At 42.1% G+C, this 21,645-nt stretch overlaps 1 protein-coding gene across 1 annotated transcript in view; it reads right to left on the minus strand.

Annotated features, from left to right (window-relative positions):
- The window catches only part of ryr2a (ryanodine receptor 2a (cardiac)), a 267,874-nt gene that overhangs the window by 107,422 nt on the left and 138,807 nt on the right, over positions 1 to 21,645 (minus strand). Inside the window, exons 57-69 of the mRNA XM_025909791.1 lie at positions 19,206 to 19,284; positions 16,822 to 16,911; positions 15,585 to 15,722; positions 15,393 to 15,470; positions 15,186 to 15,261; positions 14,661 to 14,784; positions 14,278 to 14,393; positions 11,001 to 11,065; positions 10,278 to 10,399; positions 10,006 to 10,055; positions 7,785 to 7,845; positions 6,417 to 6,655; positions 6,262 to 6,343 (exon numbers count right to left, since the gene is read on the minus strand). Of these exons, the coding sequence (XP_025765576.1) occupies positions 6,262 to 6,343; positions 6,417 to 6,655; positions 7,785 to 7,845; positions 10,006 to 10,055; positions 10,278 to 10,399; positions 11,001 to 11,065; positions 14,278 to 14,393; positions 14,661 to 14,784; positions 15,186 to 15,261; positions 15,393 to 15,470; positions 15,585 to 15,722; positions 16,822 to 16,911; positions 19,206 to 19,284 (1,320 nt within the window). The remainder of the gene's footprint in view (positions 1 to 6,261; positions 6,344 to 6,416; positions 6,656 to 7,784; positions 7,846 to 10,005; positions 10,056 to 10,277; positions 10,400 to 11,000; positions 11,066 to 14,277; positions 14,394 to 14,660; positions 14,785 to 15,185; positions 15,262 to 15,392; positions 15,471 to 15,584; positions 15,723 to 16,821; positions 16,912 to 19,205; positions 19,285 to 21,645) is intronic.

Below are 21,645 nucleotides of genomic sequence, written 5' to 3' on the forward strand. Positions count from 1 at the left end.
AGGTAGTTTATTCTCCTGCCTTCTATCTCTCTGGTGTGCCTCTCCAAGCGGCTGGCCAAGGCTGTGAGTCGTTGCTTGGCAGTTTCCAAGGCCTCAGATTTGGACAGCTTCCTGTACTTCTTAGGCACCTTCTTCATTGTGCCTTTCTGCAACTCCGATAGTTGGCTGACCTCCCTCCGTGCTACCTTGATTTTAGCCTCTAGCCTCCTTCTCCATGGAGGGTACTGCCTCTTGTGGCTGTTCAACTTGTAGCCAAGCATCTCACTGATCACTGCTGCCGTAGTGTAGATCAGCTTGTTAGTGTCGGTAATCGTGGTTGTAGGTATCGTCCGTAGTGCTGCATTAACATCATCTAGCAGACCTTCTGAGGGTACTTCACATAATCGTGGTAACCGGCTACGGGGGATCCAGGTTTCAAGCTTGGCCATGATCCTATCTTTCAGGTCAGTTCCTCTCGCACTCAACGATCCTTCTCCTATCGCACTTGGGGCTTGGTACCCAATCTCGGGTGGGGGTGATGATATCTCCCCCCTGACCTGGCGTCCTGGCTCTACCTTGCCGTAGCATTTATGTTGTACCTCGTCAATCTCTAGTTGTGAGAGCAGTCCCTTCTTTCGAATGTTGGAACACTGAGCTACTAGTTGTTTCGCCGTCATTGTGGATGTTGGGTATCGAAGAATCCATAGGTCCCTCATCCTATTCATGTAACCCCTTCCGCCGGGGTTACTTGCGTAGTAGCATTTCAACAACTCCCTGTTTTCGTCTCTTGCCCACCGATGCCTTGTTGTTCCAGTAGCCCACTTCTCGTCAGGGTGCCCTGGTTCCTCAACACCTGACGCGGACCTTGGTGATCTGGGCGACGTCCGAGCCGGCATGCCTTCATATTTATCTGTCTCGCTCATATCTGCGGTAGGCTCGCTTAGCATAGGGGGTCTAGCCCTATGCTAGACCCACTAGTCTAACCACTACGCTATCCAGCTGCTATGTATATATATACATATATATAAAAAAAATAAAAAAACACCCAGCACGCCCCTGCGGCTGGTTTTATCCTTCAAGCTCGGGGTCCTCTACCAGAGGCCTGGGAGCTTGAGGGTCCTGCGCAGTATCTTAGCTGTTCCCAGGACTGCGCTCTTCTGGACAGAGATGTCCGATGTTGTTCCCGGGATCTGCTGGAGCCACTCGCCTAGCTTGGGAGTCACCGCACCTAGTGCTCCGATTACCACGGGGACCACCGTTACCTTCACCCTCCACCTCCTCTCGAGCTCTTCTCTGAGCCCTTGGTATTTCTCCAGCTTCTCGTGTTCCTTCTTCCTGATATTGCTGTCATTCGGAACCGCTACATCGATCACTACGGCCGTCTTCTCCTGTTTGTCTACTACCACTATGTCCGGTTGGTTAGCCACCACCATTTTGTCCGTCTGTATCTGGAAGTCCCACAGGATCTTTGCTCGGTCATTCTCCACCACCCTTGGGGGCATCTCCCATTTTGACCTCGGGACTTCCAGGTTATACTCGGCACAGATGTTCCTGTACACTATGCCGGCCACTTGGTTATGGCGTTCCATGTATGCCTTGCCTGCTAGCATCTTGCACCCTGTTGTTATGTGCTGGATTGTCTCTGGGGCATCTTTACACAGCCTGCACCTGGGGTCTTGCCTGGTGTGATAGACCCCAGCCTCTATGGATCTTGTACTCAGAGCTTGTTCTTGTGCTGCCATGATTAGTGCCTCTGTGCTGTCTTTCAGTCCAGCTTTGTCCAGCCACTGGTCGGATTTCTGGATATCAGCCACCTCCTCTATCTGCCCGTGGTACATACCGTGCAGGGGCCTGTCCTTCCATGATGGTTCCTCGTCTCCCTCCTCTTTCTCTTTTGTTTTCTAAATTCCTCTTGTGTGGAATTTAGGGAGGATCAGTTTGCCTTGAGAGACCCTGCCTGTGACATTATAGCTCCAGGGTTAATCGGCTGCACAAACTGTTCACCACAATACTGTGGCGATTCATAGAGAAGCATTATGATACCCCTTATGCGTACAAGCAGATCTCAGTCAATAAACACATTATCCCACAACTATGGTATGACCGATCCTGCTTTGAATTCAACTAATCTAGTTTCCACAAAGTGTTTCAGAACATTATGGTGGAAACAAGATGGCACCGGTATGTGTGGCTGCTCGTCTGTCACTGCCAAGTTTGTTCCTGTTTTTATTATTTCTAACTTGTGTCATCCATGAAAGACACACACACTGGATCTTGTCCTGTCATATGGTCTGCCTGTCACTAACTTGGAGATTTGTGACTGTGCACTCTCAGATACTGTGGCGATTCATAGAGAAGCCCATGTGGTTTTACACATACTACAGTTAAATCTCAGCTGCTGCTCGGCGCTGTCGGGTTATTAACCCCTCCACTGCCGTGCAGTTTTCTGCTGCTTTTAATCAGCTCAGTGGCCCTTCTGACTTTGTCTCCTCTGACACAGAAGAGCTTAATTCCTGGTTTTATTCTTGGTTGGTTTAGGTCTTATTTGTCAGATAGAACCTTCTCTGTCAGCTTACTCAGTTCTGAATCATCTTCTGCTTCTCTGTCATGTGGCGTCCCACAGGCCTCAATTTTAGGGCCACTGCTGTTTTTACTGTATTTATTGCCTCTAGGTTTCATCCTTAGAAGGCATGGGATCTCTTTTCATTGTTATGCCGATGACTGCCAAATTTATTAGCCACTGAAGCAGAAGGGTGGCATCTCCATAAAACCTCTCTCAACATGCCTAGATGACATTAAAGCTTGGTTGGCTCTAAACTTCCATCCATCCATCCATCCATCTTCTTCCGCTTTATCCGGGGCCAGGTCGCGGGGGCAGCAGCCTAAGCAGAGAAGCCCAGTCCTCCCTCTCCCCAGCCACCTCCTCCAGCTTATCCAGTGGAACACCAAGGCGATCCCAGGCCAGCCGAGAGATATAATCTCTCCAGCGTGTCCTGGGTCTGCCCCGGGGCCTCCTCTCAGTGGGACATGACCGGAAAACCTCACCCAGGAGGCGCCCAGGAGGCATCCTTGTCAGGTGCCCGAACCACCTCAGCTGGCTCTTTTCGATGTGGAGGAGCAGCGGCTCTACTCTGAGCCCCTCCCGGATGGCTGAATTTCTCACCCCATCTCTAAGGGAGAGGCCAGCCACCCTTCGGAGGAAGCTCATTTCCGCCGCTTGTATCCGCGATCTCGTTCTTTCGGTCACTACCCACAGCTCGTGGCCATAGGTGAGGGTAGGGACGTAGATCGACCGGTAAATTGAGAGCTTCGTTTTACACTCAGTTCTCTCTTCACCACGACGGACCGCTGCAGCGTCCGCATCACTGCGGCCGCAGCGCCAATCTGTCTGTTGATCTCCGGCTCCCTTCTCCCATCACTCGCGAACAAGACCCCGAGATACTTGAACTCCTCCACTTGGGGCAGGAACTCATCCCCGACCCGGAGTGGGCACTCCACCCTTTTCCGGCTGAGAACCATGGCCTCAGATTTGGGGGTGCTGATCCTCATTCCCGCTGCTTCACACTCGGCTGCGAACCTTTTTAAATTTTAATGAAAAGAAAACAGAGTTGTTGGTGTTTGGCCCCAGTGGTCTGTAGATTTAGGACCCCTGGACATTTATTTTAAACCTGTTTTTACTGACTTTGGTTTTAAGTTGGACAGTGATTTTAAATTGGACAACCAAAACAGAGCAGTGGTGAAGTCCAGTTTTTATCATTTAAGGCGACTGGCAAGAGTGAAATCTTTTCTTTCTAGGCAGCACTTTGAAACAGTGATCCATGCTTTTATTTCTTCCCGTGTGGACGACTGTAATGCACTTTATGTGGGGGTCAGTCAGTCATTGCTCTCACGTCTGCAGCTGGTTCAAAATGCGGCTGCACGACTCCTAACAGGAACTCGTAAAAGAGAGCATATAACCCCTGTGCTAGCCTCTCTGCACCGGCTGCCTGTGTCTTTTAAAGTTAATTTTAAAATTCTTATGTTTGATTTTAAATACTTTCACAGTCTTGTCCCGCCTTACCTCTCTGAGCTTCTTCATCTCCACACACCCTGTCGGTCTCTCAAGTCAGCTGACCAGCTGCTCCTGGAGGTACCAAGATCCAGGAGGAAGCTCAGAGGGGACAGGGCCTTTTCTAATTTGCCCTTGCACGTTAGAGAGGCCCCTTCACTCTCCACTTTTAAATCGCGTCTTAAAATCCACTTTTATTCTTTGGCTTTTAACCTCAGTGAGACTTAGTTTTCTCTTGTAATGAAATTAGTTATTTTATTAATTATTTTACTTTTTCTTTTATTTGGCTTGTATTTATTTCTTATGTAATTTTATTATATAGTTCCTTTGTACAGCACTTTGTGTCAGCTGTGGTTGTTTTAAAGTGCTTTATAAATAAAGGTAATGATGATGATGATTATGGATGGCTTTCATCAGTCCAGCCATGATCTGATCAGAATACCATTATGACTTATGACTTGTTCTTTTCCATGTATCTTAATGCTGCTTAGCCAGCAATGTTCTGTTGAAAACTTCAGGAAAAGTGATGTCTTGATGCATGCTCAATCATCAAGGTAAGGAAATCCCAAAAAGTTGATTCTGCTCATCTGGATGTTTTCAGTGGGAGAAATGTTTCGTCACTTATCCAAGTGACTTCTTCAGTCACTTCTGACTGCAGGTTTCCCTTGTTAGATATTCCCCTTTAGGGATTTCTAAAAGGGCAACAATGTCTGCATGACGCAGTGTAGAGATAGTGTCTGTCTCTGAATCCAAACTGAGAGCTGGTTCTACCGAAGAGGGGCCCGAAACCTGAACCCTCTGCCTCCCATCCTACTTTTAAATACTCTAGGAACAACAAGTGAGCGAGAGAGTTCTAGTTCTATTGGGATGATACGGTACTATGATGCCTTTAAAATATGATGGTGCCTGATTATTCAAGACCTTGTATGTGATGAGGAGGACTTTAAATTTGATTTTGGATTTAACAACTGGATTTAATTTAAGATAAGCCAGTACAGGAGTGGTGTGATAACACTCTCAGCTTTATTAAAAAGGCTCATAAACGCCTGTATTTTCTGAGGAAGCTGAAGGGAGCGGGACTGAACTCCACCATCCCCAGTTCTGTCTACAGGTGTGTGGTGGAGAGCACAATGACTGCCTGGATTACTGTCTGGCTCTGCAGCTGCACCATAGAGAAGAGAAGCAGACACTGCAGTGAGCGGTTAAGACTGCACACAGGGCTATTGGAATGTACCTTCCCACTGAGACATTTACACCAGCAGATGCAACGACAGAGCAACTAGCATCACGAGACACCATACTCCACCCATCCTACACATGGACTGTTTTTCGCCCTCCCTTCAAGCTGGAGTCTGCGCAGCATCTGGGGCGAGATCCACCAGTCTGAAGATGAGTTGTTTTCCAGATGATATGAGTCTGATGAACTGTGCCAAACTGCCACACCTCTGAATATACAGCCTACATTCTGCACTTTGAATTGACTTATTGACTCAGCCATTATTACTTAATAGGTCATTTATTTATTTAATAGGTTTTTATATTTATTATTAGCAGCACCATAAATCTGCCTCAGCAATGGAGCTGTGGAACGTGGTCCATTCAGACTTAATATCCCAACCACCCTCAGGATGCTGTTGAAGTTCTGCCGGACATAGAAGTTGAGGATGTCACAAAACGGGGCCTCTGCCATACATTCCCAGTGCATGCTCCTTATTCGTTTGAGCACGCCAGGCCTCTCCAACTTAATCCCCCACCACCATATCCAATTCAGCACCTGGTGGTATCAGCTGACAGATCTGCTCCTGTCTCCACCTGAGTGTCCAAGACATACAGCCACCAATCCTACATCCTATAACCCATATCTCAACCCGAAGGTGCAGGGAAACAATCCGTTCATCAACCATGGAAAACTCCAAAGTGCTGAGTACTTGTTTTTACCTTACATACTGTTTTTATGTTTGCTTGTTTCAATAAATCTCTAAATAATAGGAATATAAATAAAATAAAAACAACTGAGGAGTGCTCAAGACTTTCATAGTACTGTATTTCTTCTTCATTTTACATAATAATTCTCTTTTTGAATATTCCTGAATCAAGCATATTTGATCATTTCCAGGTTTACATGAAACTAGGACAGATTCTCAGTGTGGTCTCACTCTTCTGAACTCTACTGTATGCGACGTGAAACATATTTTTACTAAATCTATCACATGTGGACCATGGATATTTCCTACCTCTCAACATAGATGCTTTTGTTGGTTCCCAGAAGGAAGAGGCTGTTAAGGATTCTGTAGCAGGAAACCTGGACATCACCCACTGAGGCAAGAGAGACAAAATTTGTAGGTAAACTGACATCATCGTCCAGATGAAACGTGAAGTTTTCACTTACAAATGAGGTCTTCTCCAAACATGTTCTGTCCGATGTGTTCAAACAGTGAGGAGAGGACGGGGAGCAGGGCGAAGGTGGTGTAGTTGATGATCTGAGTTGCTCCTCGTGGTTGGTCCCTGCTGTGAGTGAACTGACCGAGCTTCAGGTTCTCCTGAGTCTTCTCCAGATCCTTCGCTGCGCTGTCGAAGTATGACCGTAAAGCCGCCTTCACTGACTCCAGGCCCGTCTTCATCACTGTCCTGATAGAGTTACATTAATATCTTGACAAGAGATGTTCTTCTTTCAAACATGAAAAAAGCACTTTCAGAAAATATGGGCACATTCAACCAGTCTGATAACTAAGGGGCAATTTTACCAGTATTTGCTAGTAAATATTATTCATTCAACGCTGTCAGGATTTTACTGAATTTCCAACTAAATGGTGTTGACGATTATCTTTGTGAGAGGCCTCGTTAAACTTTGCTTCTAAAAGCACAAAACATTTAGAGAGGGGAGTCACACAATGAAACACATAATTATCTGAGGTAAGAATTCACTGTTATAGCTGCACATAATGATTACGCTTTATCAGTCTGAATTTTCATGTTTCCAGACAGAAACACAGCCATCAAACCTGTGCTTATAGTTATACTGTGCTATTTTCTTAGATTCTTTTTAATCTTGTTATTTCAGCCAGCTATAATTTGAAATTATGGGTTTTATCACTTGCAATGAGAACTAAACTTTGTAGTCTAGGCTTACTTATGTAAGAGTTTGTATTTTATGGCATTCTCGGTCGTTGTGTCCTTGGGCAAGACACTTCACCCGTTGCCTACTGGTGGTGGTCAGAGGGCCCGGTGGCGCCAGTGTCCGGCAGCCTCGTCTCTGTCAGTGCGCCCCAGGGTGGCTGTGGCTACAATGTAGCTGCCATCACTAGTGTGTGAATGGGTGGATGACTGGATGTGTAAAGCGCTTTGGGGTCCTTAGGGACTAGTAAAGCGCTATATAAATACAGGCCATTTACCATTGACTCGGATTTCTGTCCCACACCTGTTAACTAAACTTTGGTCTCCTGGCTGATACACTAGTTTGTCATTACGTCTCTGCCCTTCAAACGCAGACTTCACCACTGTTTAAAAGAGGACTGCTATCTCTTGACAGCTAATATTGCAGCTTATATAAACGACTACCACACTCAGTGTAGTTCATACTGCTTTGGGATAAAGTCACTGATTCCTTTTCTGTGTACTTATTTTGGAAAATCTGCGTTGATTCATGTTAATTTTTCTGTATTTGTTCTTTTGCTTTATTCATTTATGTTTTTCCATAGAAAGCTGAAAGCATTCTCGTCATCCATCATTATGAGGTCACAACTGATCACATTTTTACCTGGCATCCAGGCTTTGTCCCAGTATCTGCAGACAGTTGACAATGGAAGTGGCATTGTTCCCTGGTGAGCAGAGAGCATTAGCTGTGAAACTGCAAACTCACATCACAGAGCACAAAGTATTTAGGCTTCACACAGTATCTGTCTTGAATGTGAAATGTTTAGCACAAAACCACACTTACACAACAACTGTTATGTTATGTTGAGGAAAATGATGTTCCTTGGAAAAACAATAAATAAACAATTATAAAATAAAGTTTATGTTAAGTGGAAATGTTACACTTACTACTTTTACCCTGTCATCAGTGGCTGATAGCAAAAGCCATTAAATATCAGCAATTTTTTTTTTTCTCTTTGTCTTTGTAAGTGCCCTTTCTCACTGTCCCTTTTCCCTTCTGTTTTTCTTTTCCTTCCTCTCTTTCTTTCTCCCTTTCCTATCCCCCAGTCATGTCTGTCCCATCTGTAACAACTGAAAATAAAGTAAATAATAACAACAAAGTTTGATCAAATGGACCAATACGGCAATGCCATGATGATCCATTTGGCAAAATAAATCCATTTGGTATCCTTGTTGGTCTTCAGACAACAATTCTGACGGCTAAAGAACCAAATGGGACAGGCAAAAAAAAAAAAAAGAAAAAAATCAGCATAACTGATATTCTAACAGCTTTTGCTTTACATGCAACTAATAACTCTTTCATTTTTGACAATATGTTTCTTTCCTAAAGTGCCCATTTTTGAGTCTGAAGAAGTGGAACATCTTTTTCCTGTGAGGACACAGTGATGAGGATTCATACACCCACAATACCATGCATACACACACACTTAGGGATGCCACGACAACTCATACTTGCTACCAAGTTTTGGTAGAAAAACTAGATAGTATTGGTATTTTGCATTGGAGGAATCAACAATCTGTTCAGTCTGTCACGGTATGTGTGAGTGGTATCATACTTATCATATATCAAAAGTATACAGGCTAAAACTTTCTGGTATCGTGACATCCCTGCAGACACCTGCACCAATTACAAGTTAGCTTATGAAGCTCCCGTCTGATATATTCCAGGAGGATCTAAGCATTTAAAAGTAAACTGCAGTAGAAGTGCCATGTATCAAAATACAGTCAGTCAGAAAAAAGTTTCCATAGGACTCCATGCAGTCCTGTATAAAACTGAGTACACAAGTAATAATTCAACAGGAATTAACAAGGTAAGTAGTAGCCAGATGTCCTTCAAATGCACTTCAATTATTGCCAATTAGCAAATGTGACCCTTTTTTTGCAGTTTGGTCATCTGGATCACTGATGTGTTAACATCAGGCCATAATCTTCCCAGGAGCGGGCATGCCAGAAAATGCACCTTAAAGTCAGACTGTACAATGCTCAGAGGAATTGCTGAAAAGACATAAGCTACAGCTCAGACTGTGAAGACTGATCATCTCAGTTAGCATGTTAAATATTACCTTTCATGACAGCACAGTTAGAAATAGATTGAACAAGGAGTAAGCCTCCTCTCTTTAAAAAGACCATGACAACATGTTTTAGGTTTAGGTAAAGTTCAATCTGAACAAAGAATAACAAAGATGTCACAAGACTTCTGGGATTGGTGATGGGCTTGTATTGCAGCCACAGGAGCTGGGCACCTCGCAGTCACTGAACTGACAATGAACCTCTCTGCATATCTAAGTATTCTGGACTCATATGTGAAGCCTTTGGTCTGACTGCTAAAGCTTGGCCCAAAAATACAACAGAATTGCTGAAAAGAAAATAATCAAGGTGCCAAACATGAACCCAACTGAAATCCTGTGGCAAGATCTTGAGACAGCTATTCATGAATAAATACCTGCAAATCTTAAAGAATTGACACAACATTGTAAAGGAGACAGGGCCAGAACTCTTTCACAACAACAATAGAGACTGAAAAACTCATATAGAAAACCAAAACTACAGAAATGCTGTTTTTCCAATTAACTGAATCATGGGGTGTACTTAGTTTTTCACAAGGCTGCATAGTGAAAATAAACTCTTGCAAATGTTTCCACTATTCAAAAAGTCTAAATGTGTTGGTAACATGCCAGGATAAACCACAACGTGCCATCAAAAACAGGGAAACAGACAGCAAGCTAATAAAAACAGTTGCAGATTTCCATCTTTTAAGAAAATTGGCTTAAAAATCAAATATTTTATCTTTAGGGAGTTAACTCGAATATTTACACTGTCCTTACCAAACAAGGATATCCTATGTCTGACAAGAACTCCCAGTTTGCAGAAAAGACTGAAAAGATTTAATGGAAGATGAGAAGAAGAGGCAGAATGGAAGAAGAGGAAGACAAAAGAGGAAGACAAAAGTGTGAGGCAATCAAATGAGAGGAACACAGAGGAAAGAGCCCATAGGACCAGACATTCAATATTTAGGCAATAAGATTTTCTCAAGTTTTATTCCTTTCAACAATATGCCTGACTTTTTTACTGTTGTTGTAATGCTGGCCACTCTCACCTGGTCACCATTTCCTTCTCCTTGTTAGAGGCATGGCCACCACTGCAGATGGGATGGATGGCCGTGGACAAGAAGTACAGCCTGTGGTTTTTAAAGTACTGATCCACCAACGGCAGGACGACCTGGGAGTGAGACATGAAGCCTCAGAGCTTGTCGATCATATTGATTTTAGTCTTCAGAAACTTTTTGGGTCAGTTTTAATAAAATACATAACTTTCTATACACGGAACACTTTGAGCATTATCAGGTGCCCAATTAAATATTATTTTTTAGAGTTAATAATTAGCACACTTTTCAGTAAATTACCTGCCACAAATTTAGTAACTCGTGATTTTTATGTTCGTTGCTCTTCCCCTAAAATTCTGCACTACAGATGCAACGTCACATCATCAGAAACTGTGTCCATGCCTTCACTGTCCTGCCACTGTGCCTCTTTAGCTAACCATTATAGAGGATTTTGAACAGGCACAAACCAGGAAAAGCCTGAAATTTACACATTTTGCTTTGAGCTATGTGGAATGCACGGAGTCAGTCAAATGCTTATTCTGCTCTGTGTCAATTTGGAAGAAGAAATCATAATTATTTGCAGTTTTAGTCAAGCTGATAACTTCATTTTGAATTCTGTTGCTGATTACAAAAAACTAAATCTAATATATAAACTTAATAAAACAAAACAACAAAAATAAGTCAAAAAATGTGTAGTAAAAAAAAAAGTTTCATCACCTTTCCAAAGAACTTGATCTGCTGCTCATGAGGAATCTTCTCTCCCTTTGGTCGTGTTCCCACATCTACAACAGACAATACAGTGAGTATGGGCTGATGAATTTAAGTTGTGGAAAATATAAAAACATAATTTTTTATGCAAACAGTTCACTAAATAATAATATTTTTCTTATTTTTTTACATTTGCATTATCTTGCATAGTATTTGAAATTCCTCTGAGCCATAGAAAAAGGCTAAACTCTACTGTGCGAGCTGCCACAGCTGTGTAGCCATGAGCTTGAAATCTGAGGGACTAACAGGACTCGACTGGTATTTAAGTTGTTCTTTTCTATGCTTACTTTACTTACACATGAACACATTCATTAAGTGCTATCCTTACTACACTTTAACCCTTTTCCGTAGCACACACGTGCAAACTGATGGGTGGATTTGGGGTTCAGTATTATGTTTAGGGACACTTTAAAATGAGAATTGGAGGAGAGAAGTAGACAAGCCACTCTACCTCTGAGCCACACAGAGGTGTTTCTAGAATTTTTACCACTGGGTCGCACAAGGAGTACCAATGAACAGTCAGGTAACAGGGCACAAGAGAAGTGCCTCATCCACACACCCTCACTACCTTCTGTGATTTTGCCTTTCTACCATTCTTCCCTCCAAGTGAACTCTGAAGATCTGATCCCCACACATCTGACAAACATCCCCAGCTTGACTGTGACTTCTTTTGGACAACAGCTTGAGAAACTACACAAAACAATGTATTGATGCATGTGCAATCATCCATGTAAAGTTGATTTTGTTCATCTGGACGTTTTCAGAGGGAGAAACATTTCATCCAAATGACTTTGTCAGGTTCAACTTACTGCAGGTTTCCCAACCTTTTAAACAGTAGATTTGCATAATGACTGACACTAGCACCACTGACTAACAATGGGTTGTGAGGTCAGTTTCACGGTCATTAATATGCAAATGATCAATGACCATGAGTACCATTCACAGAGAGTTGGGGAATGGCTGCAATCACAGCATTGTAAGATGGTGAAAGATGTACCCTTAGGCTTCCTCCTGGATTCAGAGATGGTCTTTCCTTTTTGTAAATGACCTCCTTGACCTCCCTGGAGGAACACTGGTTTGGGCAGGGCAGATAAACCAATGGTCTCGGATAAGGTTACGTCTCTCTTTAGTTGTGTTCCAGCCACTGAAGCAGTGGAGGTAGTTTGTAAGAGATTGACCCCAACCTCAGCAACAGGGTCACTCTCAGCACCAACCAAGTGTGTTTGCTTTTGGAACTGTGTCTTCATTCCACCCATTTCATATGCCAGAGTCAGTACTACAGGCAGAAACATGGGTGTGCCATGGGTTCCCCTGTTTCACCTGTTGTGACCAACTTTTATGTGGAAGAAGTGGAAGAGAGGGCTTTGCTATCCTACCCTGGAACACCACCAAGTCATTGGTTCAGGTCTGTGGATGACACCTGGGTGAAAATCAAATCTCAGGATGTACCACAGTCCACTCAAGTTCACGAGGGAGGATATGAAAAGTGGCAGGTGAGCCTTCTTACACTGTGAGATTTCCATCAGTAATGGGGGACATTTAAAAGTTGATGTGTACCATTGTTACGTTCCCCTGAGGGGTCTAGGCGGTGAGGGGAAGTAACAAAAAGTATCCGGGTCAGAAAAAGGAGTCAAGAAGGCAAGAGGGTTAAATTAAAGAGTTTTATTAAAGTTTGTATTAAAACTAACTAAAAGAGACGGACAAGCCGCTATCACCATTTAAAGAAAACAAACAAAACTCAGGCGTTGGTCAGTAAAGTACAAAGTAAGTCAAAACGAGAGCAGCTCACTAGCTGCAAACACCACAAACACTCTGCTCACAAGCTGTAACCACTCACATGGCACTCTGGCACAGAGCTCACCTTTCCCTGGGCTTAGTGCTTGCTCGCCAAAGTGCTTGCTCATAGGGGGTCATATGATTGTTGGGTTTTTCTCTGTATTTATTATTGTGCTATCTACTGTACAATATAAAGCGCCTTGAGGCGACTTTTGTTGTGATTTGGCGCTATATAAATAAAATTGAATTGAATTGAATTGAATTAAATACTTTTAATTACTGATGAGAGTCAGCTGTGTAAAAGGGAAAGGCGGCACCTCAGGCAGAAGCAATTGAAAGACACTCCCACACAGGCACCTTCAGGAGGAGGCCCTGCTAGGGCCGTAACAACCATAAACCTACGCATACAGATCAGTATCTAAGGTTTGACTCTCATCATCCACTGGAGCACAAACTGGGTGTCATCAGGACGCTACAACACAGAGTGAACACCATCCCCACTGACACAGCGGCCAGGGAGGCAGAAGAACAGCACATCAACAAGACCCTGAGTAAATGTGGTTATCCCAGCTGGGAAAGAACTTGCTCCAGTTGATCCAGGAGAGAAGGACAACTGCTGCCTAAGGCGAAAACCTTTAGTGAGTCCTCAGGTGTCAGGAGTATCGGAACAGCTGAGATGCATTTTTTCTAAACACAGACTCTCTGTGGCTTTTAAATCCCAAAAGACACTGCACCAAAAATTGTTCCACCCCAAAGATCAGGTCCCCCGACACAAACAGAGTAACATAGTGTACGCTGTTAAGTGCCAGGAGGATTGCCAGGGAAACCAAACAACCTCTGGATAAGCGGATGGCACAACACAGAAGAGCCACCTCGTCAGGCCAGGACTCTGCAGTCTATTTACACCTACAGGCCAGTGGACACTCTTTCAAGGATGAGGATGTACACATCCTGGACAGGGAGGAAAAATATAGAGAAATTTTCAGCATACCACCGTCTTGTCATGTCCACTGTCTTATAGATTACTTACTACCTTACAAACAGGTTGCAACTCTGTCTGCATACAAAACCCAGCCCAACATCTAACCAGGTAAAAACAAATAAAAAAGTGTCATATTGCTTTATCAGTACTATAACAACACCATGCCTTCACATTTCCTAGTGTGAAAAACAAAAGAGAAAAACCTGGGAATGTCTCAGAGCAAGACCCCAAGACTGTTTTAGCCTACAGTGACAATTTAGTATCTAAAAGGAGAGCTACTTCCACAACCTTCATCAAAGCATTGTACTTGGCAAAATATGCCAAAAACAAAAAACGTTCCTGCTAAAAGAGGAAACGACAAACTTGTTTCACCGAATGAGGCAAAAGTATCATGGTTGTTGTATCATGGACAACAACCAGGTTGGTGATGTAAACAAGTGGCTCTTACAGGCATGAGAAGATTCTTACCAAACTCCATCATGTGTTGGTGTGCCTGGTCCACATAGGTGATGATCTGCTGGAGAAAGGTGTAGGCAAATCGTTTCTCTATGGCAGGAGTGTCTAGCTCCTGTGACTGCACACCTCTGGAATCAGCACAAAGGATATTCTCCTTTTATTTGCATTTCTCAACTTTTTTTAAATGTGTTGTACACTGCCTTTGTTAAGTTAAATCAAATTCATACTGCAGCGCTGGACTACACATACTAATGTTGTATTTTCTGAGTTAGACGTTTTAGAAAAATTGAACTTTTATGGAATTGATCTTCTAATCTGAAAACAAACGCCAAAGACAAACTGTTATGCACCCACTATCTATGCATGTTAAAAATTTCAGATATAGTTGGACCAACCTGGACACAATGTAACCATTGATTTGGAGGAACTTAAGGATATCTTGTGCTTTTTCTCTGTCTTTGGATTTTTCTTTGGCAGTCAATGTGTCGTAAGGAACCAGCAGTGGGTGGTTTCCTCCACCTGGAACAGAGCAGCAGGGTGGAGAAGAAAGACAACAGGTGACTTAACATCTACCAGGTGACGGGGGGCCAACACAACTTTGAGACCAAATTTTCATCTACACAAAACACCAAAATGGACATGCTTCTAACAGAAAAACTGCCATGCCAAAATGATTGTATGGGACTTCAGTTAATATGCAACAAAAATCAAAGGGTTGGATAAAGTTGCTATAACAGCAATTGTAAAGCAGAAGTATGGGGAAATGGTATTGATCTTCTAAATAGCGCTTCGCAAAATTCCATCTGTTTTATTTTTACAGCCTATGCATAAAAAAAGAAGTCAAGCTTTCTGTGTTATCTGTTTGTGATGGCAGAGAAATGAGGAAAACCTTGTTTGTGTGTTTGCTGTGTAAGATTTACCTCTGGCTTCCAGCTCCAGTTTCTTTTTCCTGGCCCAGATATTATGATAATTCTCTGCAAGCAGCTCTGCCATTGACTGGAGAAGTAAATGATTGACTTGTGACTCTTTTAAACTGCACCGATCAATTCATCCATCAATCAATCTGCATTATAAGCTCCCATGAGTAATCTGGTTTTGCATGCATTGTGTTCTTCTGAATGATTTACCTGCAAGTCTCTGGACAATGTCACATTACTCATATCAGTGGGTCTTGGACTGAAAGCCGAAGCTCCTTCAAAAGAAAGCTGTTGGAGATTGAACACACAGCATTATATATGATGTCACCTTTCCCTTTGATCCATAATGAGTACCTCTGGAAATGTAAAAGTAATGTAAAAGTAGGCGGTGTTCATATACACCTGACTGGCCTGTGATATCCTTCTGGGCTTGTTGTGAAGGTTGACAGAGTCTCCCTCTCTGATCCTGTCAATGCTCCAACCCCATGAAAGCATGGTCTTCAGAGACTCTCTGATGGGCCAGCAGTACGTCTCTTTATCCTGCGAAGTCACAGTTTACTTTCAGATGTACTGCAAAAACCGAACAAAGCATGAACTCAGACACACCAACAGATGATCTTCTGCAGGATCATTTGATCACATGTCTGTTCCCACATCAGCTGATACATTTCCATTCATTCAATTAGTAAATCTCATTTGAAGCTCATTACAACTGTGAGACTTTATATACACAACTGGACATTTTCTTGGCACACTTAGTTAATGAGTGTAGATACAAATGCAGTGTCATGATGGAAGCATCTAGAGGATCAGTGATAGAACTGGAATCCATTAAAACTCCATTGTAATACGTATTTCAATGAGCACTGCAAAATGAAGCACAAAAGCTTCATTTCTCCAGTTAATTATTAAATAATAAAACTAATACATTTCTCTTTTGCAACAAATAACATATAACACAATGGAGATGACGTGTATGTGACCATGAGACCTTCTCGAGAAGTAGATGAATATCTAAAATTTATCAAAAGAAATAGAAGAGAAAAAAAATACTGGTGACCAGTGTAACCCCTCAGCCTTTTAGCAGATATATCGATGGTGTCCACTTCAAAATCTCACATCACCTTGGTGTGAAGTTATCTCATTCACAAGAATTTCAGAAAACTTACTCTGACTTTGAGGCCGAGGTCGCTGAGATTTAATCTCCTCTGACATTTTTAGTAAATGCACCTGTAGCATCAATTTCAGAAAACTTAACCTCTGACCATGAGGTCAGTGTCAGTGAGATTCAACCTCATCTCAGATCTTTACCTGTGGTAATAATTTGAAGCTCCTACGTTTTTGAGTTACTGCATTTACAAACGTAGATGTTCACGCTCACCTGCCAGGGTGACGACAATACCCCATCTGCCTTTTACTGCTAAGGAGTACAAACTGACTTATTCAGTTTTTCAGGTATGAGTTTGGTTTAGTATTTCAGTAGTATTTCAAACTGTAAACACAGGTATGCTGTTTTTCATCACTAGAATTTAATAAGCCATCATTGACCCAAATGTAGCACTAACACAAACTATACAAATCTTTTGTTAAATATAGAAAGCTCACAATGTTCAGAGAAAGATGTCTGCATGCAGATTACCTTTTCAGACAGGCTTTTGTATGGTTTCAGGAGTGGATGGTTCTTGCTGATTTCACACATCTGGTCTCCATATGACCAGCCATTGGAAAACTAGAAAATATAATTTCAAATTTACAGATCAGATTTTAAAACAAACAACCAAAACCAGTTCTATTTTGCTACATTTTGTGATGACAACAGAAATACTATGAAAATTTAAAAAAAAAAAAAAAAGTATACATACATTTTCCCCTTAATTTTATGTCATATCACCTTATTCACTGTTTACAAGAAATGTTTCTTTCTCTAAAAAAGTATCAGCAGAGTAAGATGGTATATTGACATATATGTCAATCATTGGCGTAAAATATAGTATACTGTAAAGTTCGCCAAACAAGATACATATGTAACAGAATGTTTTATATATTATAGCTGTGGGTTGTAGTGATGGTAAATTTGATTCTTTTTACTGAATCGCATTTTAATGAGTCACTCACCAAAGTGAGTCGGGTTTTTTGAGTCATTTGATTCACTGAGTCAGTTGAAGAGAGTGCATAAAATGTACATTTTCACTCAAACTTAATTTCTTTCTTTCTTTTCATGTAAATCCTACTGCTAAGATGAGTGATTCTAAAAGAAAACAACTATTTTATAGAGCAAAAAAGAGCAAAAAAATTTCTAAAGGGAACATTTATTTTGTTTATTTTTATTTTATTAGTATTTTCCTTAAATGTGTCAAATATATATTTTCTCATCTAAATGTCCACTGAGCTATGAGCCAGGGGGCGGTAATGCACCTTAACATTGGTTGCCAACCAAGAAGAAGAAGAAGCTGTGAGCCAGGAGGGAGGGGGTGAGTGAGTGAGTGAGTGATTCGTTCGCTCTATGATTCAGCACAGGAGGGAGGGGTGAGTGAGTGAGTGAGTGATTCGTTCGCTCTATGATTCAGCACAGGAGGGAGGGGGTGAGTGAGTGAGTGAGTGATTCGTTCGCTCTACGATTCAGCACAGGAGGGAGGGGGTGAGCGAGTCCTGAGTGATTCGCTTACGCTTACGATTCAGCACAGGAGGGAGGGGGTGAGTGAGTGAGTGAGTGAGTGATTCATTCGCTCTATGATTCAGCACAGGAGGGAGGGGGTTAGTGAGTGAGTGAGTGAGTGAGTGATTCGTTCGCTCTACGATTCAGCACAGGAGGGAGGGGGTTAGTGAGTGAGTGAGTGATTCGTTCGCTCTATGATTCAGCACAGGAGGGAGGGGGTGAGTGAGTGAGTGAGTGATTCGTTCGCTCTACGATTCAGCACAGGAGGGAGGGGGTGAGTGAGTGAGTGAGTGATTCATTCGCTCTATGATTCAGCACAGGAGGGAGGGGGTGAGTGAGTGAGTGAGTGAGTGAGTGATTCGTTCGCTCTACGATTCAGCACAGGAGGGAGGGGGTGAGTGAGTGAGTGAGTGAGTGATTCGTTCGCTCTACGATTCAGCACAGGAGGGAGGGGGTGAGTGAGTGAGTGAGTGATTCGTTCGTTCTACGATTCAGCACAGGAGGGAGGGGGTGAGTGAGTGAGTGATTCGTTCGCTCTACGATTCAGCACAGGAGGGAGGGGGTGAGTGAGTGAGTGAGTGAGTGATTCGTTCGCTCTACGATTCAGCACAGGAGGGAGGGGGTGAGTGAGTGAGTGAGTGATTCGTTCGTTCTACGATTCAGCACAGGAGGGAGGGGGTGAGTGAGTGAGTGATTCGTTCGCTCTATGATTCAGCACAGGAGGGAGGGGGTGAGTGAGTCCTGAGTGATTCGCTCGCTCTGTGATTCAGCACAGGAGGGAGGGGGTGAGTGAGTCCTGAGTGATTCGCTCGCTCTATAATTCAGCACAGGAGGGAGGGGGTGAGTGAGTGAGTGAGTGAGTGAGTGAGTGAGTGATTCGTTCGGTCTACGATGCAGCACAGGAAAGGAGGGGTTGAGTAGCTCAAATGTGCTGTTAGCATGTTAGCAGAGCGATGCTACTGTGAACCGAGGAGCTATTGTCTTGAATTGAGCTTCTACTCAGGGTTTTTTCTTCCAGTTCAGAGCAGAAATGTTTTTGTTAAGATACTGGATGTTGTGTTTTTCTCCACAATTTTAACTATAAGCTAGATTGCTGCTAACACCAACAGGGATGAGTCAGTGAGTCAGTTGGGCTTGTGAATCATGATTCATGAGTCAGTAAAGTGATTCTCGAGTATTGAACGATTCGGTCATGATTTGCGCATCACTAGTGGGTTGAGTTCTTCTACGTGTAATCACTGGGTCCATTTGTTATCAGTTACTGTGAAAGAGTGTTGATAACCACACTGTTTTTGTCGTCATGGTGAGGGGAAAAAACAGTCAGACCAGGAAATACAACACAGAACAAGAATAAAAATCATACATACCTTTTCTATACACCACTTCTCATGGATGTGCTCTGCATATCTGGTTATAAAATAATCCAGTTTCTCTGGAACAGTCACACTGGCAAAGCGAGAAAAACCAAACAATTCCATTAGAAACAGAAAATAGAAATCTGCATCTGGGTTTGTATCAGTGTCCAGTGTCAGGAAATGACTGTAGGCACTTCAGTGGAGCATTACGGAGTCCTGCATCAAAGACTAAATATAAAATATACAGTTATGCTCATAACTTTTTTTTATCATTTCAAATGTGTTAATCACCAGATTGTACACTTGGGAATTTATCCTGCTACGTCTCTCAGCAGTCAACGCTACACTATCAGTTAACTATCGGTTGGCACTAGTGATCCAGCTGTGACCAGTCCACACACATACCATAACACTGCTCAGGGCCTTGGCTTTATAGTATGAAGCACATTAAGGCCACTGGTTTGATTTGGAGCTATTAAACAAAACTCAGTTGAATTTCACATTCTTTCCGTGATGTTTGTTGGAGACCTCTTCAACCCTTAATAGTATAAAAACTTAAAGTTAAGTTTTGAAAATGTTAAATAAATGGATCAAACTTTACAGTTAGTTTGACCATTCAGTCATTTTACACTGCAAATCACCAAAACTATTTCCAGTAAACAGTTCTTCGTTCATCCATTTCAAACTAATCTAATAGAAACAATTTTTAAAAAATTAAATACAGAAAAATAATATTCTTGCACACAAGCTTCTTCATAGATCCCAAACCAGATGTGGAGGTTACTTCTGAGACTGGTAAAACTTCAAAGTTGTTCTTTGGACATTGGCTGCTTTTTGAATCATTTTAAGTCCTGTCTTCGTACTTTAGAGGGTAATGTTTTTTTAACCCAAATGAAAGTGTATTTGGCCAGTGTCAGCTTGACAGATGTGCAGGTGTGCAACGTATCAGCTGTTTGGGCTGGTTTTATGGAAGCTGGGCTGTGTCTTTAGAAACGTGAACAAACAAATGAAGAAACCTCATGGTGGACATTAGAAGAGTACCAAAAAAAACCAGTCTATGCTACTATGTGAATTCCATAAATTTAGGGTTTTCCTACTTGATATTCAGTTTGTGTTGTTTCTGTTGAAACCTTCGATTTGTTTCGAGGAGGAGAGTACGTGCTCTCCCGAGATTAAAAAAAGAAGACGGAGTTTTCATGAATGCAGCTCTGTGCCGAAAACTGTTTCTGGACTGAGCAGCCTCAATAAACTGAACAGGCATATTCTGACCTGTCAGGTCATTCCATGAAGTAAAAATTATTTCTGCATATTTTTAAGTTACACGCTGTTATGAATTCACCATGATGTCACAAAGTTTGTAGGTGTATTAACACCAGTTTTAGTAACAAACTCTGATACTTTTAAAAAAGGGGTTTTTAACAGCAATGTAAAAATCAAAAAATCTTCTGTAATTATTTTTTTTATTAAAGGAGAAAACACATTAATGACATTCAGTAAGATAGTTTTATAGACAGGCAGAGATGGGGGTTCGAGAAAATACAAAGACTATGACTGTTTTTATAACAGTGTTCCTGTCAATGATTCCTGGAATACCATTTACAAGTGTTAAAGACACTTGTAAATGGTACAAGGATGTCTGGGCTGGGGTTTGGAAGTTGTTGGCCTTCTGTGGGGGGGTCGGAGAGCTGTTTGAACCTGATGTGTGACAAAAGAATCCACTGTGATGCTAATGAGAGTCTGCCCTCTCTTACCTGTCTGTAAAAGTCCTGCAACGATTTATCAGATGTGCAGAGCGCGGAAGGAGAGTAAAATAAAGGTGGTTGCTGCATTTTAAAATGATGCGATCCATACATTATTAGTAAAACTACTGTTAAGAGATCTACGTAACATATTTAACAAATTGTGCTATTAAAGTGTTTGTTTGTTTCATTGTCAGGATTCCGACACTCCTTTCCAATATATTGTGTGTGGTTTATTCTCTACATCCAGGTTGAGGGTCATATGATGATGATGTATAATCGCTCATTAAGACCAGGTTGAACACTAATAACTGTTAATTCTGTCCTACCTGTAGCAGGTGGAGTTTTCCCACCTATAACTAAATAAATACATGCTGCAGGTTGGACACTTATTTGTGGGACGTGTAGTATTTATTGGATTTGGAGTGTCCCTTTCACAGTGCAAACATTTTTGAACCAGAGTATTGAAACGAATTACAAAGGTGAAAATACCAAATTTCCCCTTGTGGGACAATTAAAGGATTATTCTATTCTATTCTATTCTATTCTAAATACCAAGATTAGTGACAGACAGCTTGAATAAGCAGCCAGGACTGTGATCATTACCGTTATGACTGTTCATTTATTGGGAAAGCTTAACTGGCAAGAATTACCAATAGTTTTAAGCACAGTGCCAGAACCTCCTGGTTCTCTCCTACAGCAGCAGTTCACTG

The sequence above is a fragment of the Oreochromis niloticus genome, linkage group LG8 (assembly GCF_001858045.2).
Source record: "Oreochromis niloticus isolate F11D_XX linkage group LG8, O_niloticus_UMD_NMBU, whole genome shotgun sequence".
Taxonomy (NCBI): domain Eukaryota; kingdom Metazoa; phylum Chordata; class Actinopteri; order Cichliformes; family Cichlidae; genus Oreochromis; species Oreochromis niloticus.